The sequence below is a fragment of the Mustela lutreola genome, chromosome 5, assembly GCF_030435805.1.
Source record: "Mustela lutreola isolate mMusLut2 chromosome 5, mMusLut2.pri, whole genome shotgun sequence".
NCBI lineage: Eukaryota > Metazoa > Chordata > Mammalia > Carnivora > Mustelidae > Mustela > Mustela lutreola.
Window position 1 is genome coordinate 5,918,216 of NC_081294.1, and position 6,918 is coordinate 5,925,133.

At 53.8% G+C, this 6,918-nt stretch overlaps 1 protein-coding gene across 2 annotated transcripts in view; it reads left to right on the forward strand.

Moving 5' to 3' along the window:
- ADCY2 (adenylate cyclase 2) overlaps positions 1–6,600 on the forward strand; it is a 409,143-nt gene extending 402,543 nt beyond the window's left edge. For both annotated transcript variants that reach the window (XM_059173611.1, XM_059173610.1), the window contains exons 24-25: positions 1,542–1,666; positions 5,790–6,600. In XM_059173611.1, coding sequence (XP_059029594.1) covers positions 1,542–1,666; positions 5,790–5,942 — 278 coding nt within the window. In that variant the 3' untranslated portion in view covers positions 5,943–6,600. The remainder of the gene's footprint in view (positions 1–1,541; positions 1,667–5,789) is intronic.
- Positions 6,601–6,918: the final 318 nt, after the last annotated feature.

Here is a 6,918-nt window from a genome sequence, read left to right on the forward strand (position 1 = left end):
TAACGGATGCAAGGTGACCCCGCAGTGAGGCAGGGGTCTCAGAGCCAGCAGAAAATGTAGGGGCACAATCGACCCATGTCTGTATTTCTGTTTCTATTTCTGGGGCCTTTCTCCACACCACTCCCGTGAGACATGTGGGTCTGCCTGTTTGGACTGAGATGCTGGGCAAGGACTCATCCAGCCTGGAGCACTGGGTGGGGGAGGGGCCCGGCCTCTCTGATTAGAGAAGCTGATCAGACTTCCAGGGCTTCAATGCACCCGGAGCTCAGGTGTCTGCATGTAATAACCATGGGCTTATAATCACGGTTCCGAACTGAAGGGGCAGTCACGGCCACCGTCACCAATGTCGACAGTGGTCTTGGGTGCCTGATTATCTGGGAAGTCACATGGGCCAGCTGGGATAGCAAGAAATCCGTCCAATCAGTGGGGTCTTGGCCATCTAGGCTGGAAAGTAGTGACTCCGGAGCTTCTCCGGCAAACTTCTGGGGGGTCTCCCTGGGGAATCACGGTTGGTAAGGAGACATATGCCAGAGGTAGGGGTGTCCTCAGTCTAATGGAGGCAAAGCTATAAAGAGCCCAGCTTCCAGGGGGCAAGAACCCACGTACCTGCCCACCAGGGGCCTGTCTACCCAAAGATCCCTGCAAACTCGAGCCTCCGGGGACCCTCCCTTGGCTTATCGGCTGCAGCCTCTTATGGCAGAATTCCCTCACATCTGAGTCCGTATTGCCCCTACTAAGATCTGTTGTTGTTTTGACGCCAACGTGGGTAGGCGGCCTCAGCAGCGCAGTGCATGTTCAGGGAGTCCTTTGGAAGGTGGTTTAGCCCAGCACAAACATGTTCCTCTGGAATTCAGTAAACTTGCCATTGGGACATTATCCAAGGCAACAGCCCTCAAGGTGGGAAGAAGCCTTGGGCATGGGACACGTGTGGCAAGCAGGGGCCATGGAGCCACCTGTCTCTGCCGTCTGCTGCCTGTCTGACGGCCGTCCTCTGCCTCCATGCCCGAAGCTGGAAGTGAGGAGGACAGTAGCCACCCTATCAGGCTGTTGTGAGAAGCACAGGGGTTTTTACATATAAAGCGCGTGGAACAGCGCACGGCAGGTGAGGACACATCTCTGGTGTCTGGTGAGGGGCGTTCAGCGAGATGGCGGCACGGACCCCGAAGTCCAGCAGCAGCAGAACTGCCACTCACTGCTCTCAGGGTCGCTATTTCAAGCAGAAAGACGTGTATTTCAAAATTAACACTAACTCCACAACTATTGGGAAATACAGTGATCGTCACTTGCCTAAGATTATGTAGCAACATAGGAAACTATTATGTTGGGTTTTTTAAAAACATAACAATGGAATCATAATGATATATGGGGACATAATCAAGAATCAAGGTTAAGAAGGGAAAAGAATGTTTTTCTTTGCTTTAGAACCCCATGGGTTGAACTAATGTTTGTTCAGCAACAATGATTCGGGAATATCCTTGCGAAGCTTTTCTGTTTAAGACGGTGGCTGTGACGTGAATCTACCTGGCTCTGCTGTGCTACAGGTATTAACCACGGACCTGTGATAGCGGGTGTCATTGGAGCTCAGAAGCCGCAGTATGATATCTGGGGCAACACGGTAAATGTGGCCAGCAGGATGGACAGCACGGGCGTGTTGGACAAAATACAGGTAATTCAGTGTGCTCTGTAAGCATCGATCGGTTCTGTCCTCTTGAAACCACAAATAAGTGTAATAATGTTAATAACATACTGAAACAGAGAGTCTTGAAACTTACTTAAATCTTGAGGAAACCTCAAAACACATCGACATGAAAAGAAGTCCATTTTTATTGGGGAAAGGTTAATTCATTTCTGTACTCACTCTTAGCAATAATTTAGGAATGTAATAATATAAAGATTATCGCCTTGGTGAAAGTCAACAATCGTGAAAATCAACTTGGCGGTCAGATACTTGAGCATGAAGTCAGGGCAGGACATGTTCCTCCTCTTCCGTCTCATGGCCCAGCACCTCAGAAGTTGCTTTGCCTGGGAGAGGGATAGTATAACCAATACCAGACATAACCCCCAGACTTCCTGTCCCGGTGGCTGAATTAGAGGGTAGTGGAATAGAGCCCACTGGGGAAAGGCGGGGGGTAGGATTCTGGGTGATAGGTAATAGCAGTGCCAAATCGGACCAGCATGGGGTTTGGTTCTCTAGAGTGATGGGAAAGTGCTGGAATCCACCCAAGGTAGGATGCTTGAACATGGTACCAGACATCTAGAAGGAGAGACTGACTTCTAATGAGAAGAATGTGTGTGCGTGTTTCTGCAGAACTTTCAGTTTGCCTCACCTCCAAAAAGCAGTGGTTCCACATGTCACTCCAACTCCTTATATTCTGGAAGATAAACTCCTGCCACATGGCAAGTTTGTACGAAAACCATTGGACATACACTTTTTCTTGTGTTGGTCCTTCACGAAGTCCGTAAGTCCCTGTTCTGTGTGCCTCGGCTGGGCTAGGGCCCTCAGGTATAACCGTGCCTCTAACATTGTGGCAGAGACTCCGAGTTCTCTACTGACTTTAGCAGGAGACGCGCTCCCACGTCGTCAAGAGCGGGTCTTCATTCAACCTCCACTCACCTGCCCTTCACGCTCCCCACCCCATTCATTCAAGAGGATTCCATTCCTGTGAGCTTCCTAGAGCATATCCCTAATTTTTATGTGGAACGGGCCCAACATCACTTCTCAGTGTTCATCTTCTTCCAGCCAGATGATTAGTCAACTGTCGCTGAAAGTGAGCGACCGAGCGACAGCGAGAAGGCGGAGAGGACAGCTGACATGGGGAGGAGCAGCCGGGGCTTCCCGGCCAAACCATTGTTGCCAGGGAAGAGAGCCGGTTGGCTGTGCTCACGAGAGCCAATCCAGACGGAGCTGTCACAGAAGTGGGGCTGAGCAGTGGTCACTGTCTGAGGAGACGACCCGCTTCCCCCCACGAGGGGCACCGGCCGCCGTGTTGACAGTCCAGCTGCACCGTGTGCTGAGGCCACCACGGCCTCTGGGCCTTCCTGCCCCTGGGTCACCTGTTCCCCCTGCGCAGGAATGTTCCAGCAATCCTGGCCAACAAGACGTCTTCCATTTGGTGTGGGAGAGGGTGCTCCTGTCAAAGACACACGTTCCCACATGTAGGCCGACCCAGGCCCCCTGCCCACGCCTGCAACATTCAGAAGATGGATTGGTGACCTTAACAAGCTGCAGGACGCTCCAGGTGGTTTTCAAGTACTTGGGATAAGAATCAAAAACAATTTAAGAGCGGCTGGTCAGGGAGAGCGCTCCCTCCTGGAGCCCGTAAAGCCCCCCAGATCAAGGCTTCAAATGAGCCTGAGCTCCCGTGTGTCTCCAGGAGGATGTTGGCCCTCGTAAATCTCCGGGTGTTTGGGGGCTGAGCAGCCCCGGGAGGGTCTCTGCTCGCTTGGAGCCCAGAGGAGACGAGGCGGGTTTCTCGGCGGGAGAGCAGCTCGCTGGCAGGTGTGTGTGCTCACGCAGCACGGCAGAGGCTGGTGTCCACGAGCTCCTTCTCCTGAACGCACGTGTTCCCTCCACCTCCAGTAGCTTTGCGTTTCCTCTTATGTGCACGAAAAGTGGTGAGCGGTGCTGAGGTCACTACAGAGCCCCTCCCGGGCCTGCGGACCAGGCCGTTTGGATCAGGGAGCCTCCCACTCCCCCGAGCCTGCTCGCCTGGAAGCCCAGACAGCAGCAGAGGAAGCCCACGGCTCACGCAGCCGGGCTTCCCTTGCACTTGGACACTAGCCAGGGCTCCTGCCAGAGACAGCTCCCTGCTGCTCCATCCCAGGATCGAGGGCTGGCGTCCCGCACTCCGGCAGCTAGCTCACGGACGCCCGGGCCGCCGCTCCCCGCCCGCAAACACGTCAGCCGCTCCGTGAACCCCCGAGGCTCCAAAAGATGTGTGTGTTCTCTGTGGAAGGTCCAAAGTCAGATGCCTGTAGGATCCTCTAGTTCTGACAGGCCCTGAGAACTCTGATCACGAGGACGTATCTGTAGGCGGAGTTTCTCGGCTATGTCCAGGGTCTTCCGGTTCCAATCTGGGATGGAAAGTCCGCCTGGGCTGGGGCTTCGCCTGTCCTCCCCCAGGACTTGGAGCCAGCCCTAGAGGAGGGGAGGATGTGAGCATCTGGCACCTGCGTCCCCCTTCTCTTGCTCTGGTCATAAGGGTCCCAAAGACCCACACCGACCCCTGGGCTAGGGGCTGGCCACGGGAAGAGAGTGATTTTTCTAGCTTGTTCCATCAACCTGCCCTTGAGACCTTTATACCACACAATTCATCCTTATTTCTGGGGGCCCTTGGATACCTTCCTGGGTTCTCCTGTGGTTTTGCTGTGCTCCTGCTCCGTGCCCTGACAATGTCTGCCCTGGACCCCTCTCAGCCACCAAGCCCACGGAGGCTGTTTCACCACAGGGTCCTCCAATAGTGCCTGATCCAAAAGCAGAATTGTACGTTAGATAGCCTTGCTGTGCCGTCCACAAGCCCGTCCAGCTCGCATGTGTCACTCACACACTTGAGGGGACTGCCCTCTCCCCCACGCTGGTGCCACATCCATTTTCTCCGATGACGCAGGAGGAAATCCTTCCTCCTCTGCTCTCTCACACCCTTCCAGAGTGGCCTGACTAGACAGTTCGGGAAAAACAGCTCCCCACTCTCTGTTCAAGACCCAGATACCTCTGGGGGGGCCCACCTGGGGGCCGTGTTCCTGATGGGACGGTCTTCTCCCGCCTCCAGGGCCGAGGCCTGTCCTGAGCCACATCTCTTCTCGCCTCACCTGTTCTCTGCTTGAGAAAGCGCCATTAGCAGGAGGCTTCCCAGCATTCGAGCAGACAGACCCCGGCAGGCCTGGGCGGCCCTCCCCAGACGTGGGCCCCGAGCAGAGCCCAGAGCACACATTCAGGCTAATAAGATGGTGTCGGGCTCAGACAGGAGAGCCGGCCGGCCCGGAGCTTCCCTGCCCCGCGGCCCCCAGCAGGACCTGACTGCAACTCTGCGGTTAGGCTGCCAGCCCCCGGGGCAGCGGCAGGAATCACCTGTCATCGTCGGGCTGCAAAGGAGGCCCCAGCCCTGTTAGCCTCTCACAGCCAACTCGGTGAAGGGAGGGAACCTTCAGGACCTGACCCGGGTCTTGCCCAACGAAGGCTAGTGTGGACTCCTAGTGTCCTTCCGGTCTGACTCTCGAGCATTCAGCCAGAAGCCGGGGGCGGTCTGCAGGAACCCACAGACTTCTCAGGATGCCCTCCCCCACCTATTAAAGTCTGTTACTCAGATTTATGACATCGTGAGATGACATTCATGACCATTTGCAAAGATTATCCAGAATCCCGCCACTCCAGCACACCCTGAGCTCCTGTCTTTTCCCCAGGTCTCTTCTATGTGAATACGCCATCCTCACATAGGAGAGATCATAGTGTGGGTCTAAGCTTCATGCTGCCTTTGGGGTGAAGCAGATCTGCTTATTTCACAGTCTCATCCACGATACGGATCACGGTGGCGTCACGGTTCGTCTCCCCCCAGAGATCACTTGACTTTTAGGTGGTTTATAGTCTGTCACTGTCGCAGCTCAAAACCATACATTATCCTTAAAAAGGTCTCCTTCTTCTGAGTTATTCTCTCTCCTAATTTCTCAGGAGTGGAATGAATGAGTCAAAGAACAGGAGTGGCTTTGGCTCTTGATCTTTGCGGTGAAGGGACCTCCCAGAGGCGGTGCGGCACAGACACTGACCACTTCTTCATCTGTCCGTGTGCTTCTAGGTCACCGAGGAGACAAGCCTCGTCCTCCAGACCCTGGGGTACACGTGCACCTGCAGAGGAATAATCAACGTGAAAGGCAAGGGCGAGCTGAAGACGTACTTTGTAAACACAGAAATGTCACGGTCCCTTTCCCAGAGCAACCTGGCATCCTGAAGAGTTGCCTTCACTGGGGCAAGAAGACTGTATTTTGGGGGAAGGTACAACGCACTTTCTGACCGCAAACTTTTGTCCCTCGTTTTTGATGTGCGTGCTCTGTTCTGTCCTATGGAGCCTTTTCAGACTCGTTCCTATGACCCTGGTGGCATTTCGTTTGGTGTGTGACGTGTGCCCAGATCGCTCTGCCACTTGCACTGTGCTTACTCCGAAGCAGAAGGAAAAGGAGTGTGTGTTACAGGAGAAACGCGTTCGACGGACTCACAAAGACGGCGGACGTGAAATAAACAAAAATTCTTAAGGCAATAAAACTAGGGGGTGTATATTATCTTCCGGTGCATGTTCTTTTCTGGAAAATATGGTAGCTCGCCAACCGCATCTGCTAGTCTGATATTAAACACACAGTATTTGTGAATAAGTTGATTTCTGTCACCCCACATGGGAGTTGACTGTGTTCACCCACGTGTCTCATCGCCAGTGGCTGTCCGTGGGCCCCAGCGGGACCCGTGGTCCTGTTGCCTTGCTCTGTCGCGTCTCGTGCCATCCGTCTCCAGGATTAGTTCTCACAATCTAGAACCAGTTTTGTACCAAACGCGTCTGATGTTTTGATGCCATTGTCTTTTGTAAAGTTGATTCATTAAAAGTTTTATGTACTTTGGTTTAGAATCTGTATCTTCCCCCACCCCCCACCCCCCGTTCTGCCCTCTCCTCCGGGTTCACTCCAGAACCGGGATTTGCTTTCCCTGCTCCTCTGACGGTTGTGACAGAAAGAGCTCCCTGGAAGCAAAGGTTAACATATCCTTGAGTGATTCAGATCAGGATGAAGTCCGTGAGGCAGATTCCTGATTCTGCCACTCTCTGGAAATGCTCTGTGGGTCCCACAGTCTGGTTTTCACTTGGCATCTCTGGAGAACACTTTCTGGGAAGTTACGGTAATAGTGAAAGAATTCTCTACCAGCAGCAATGCCCTCTCTCT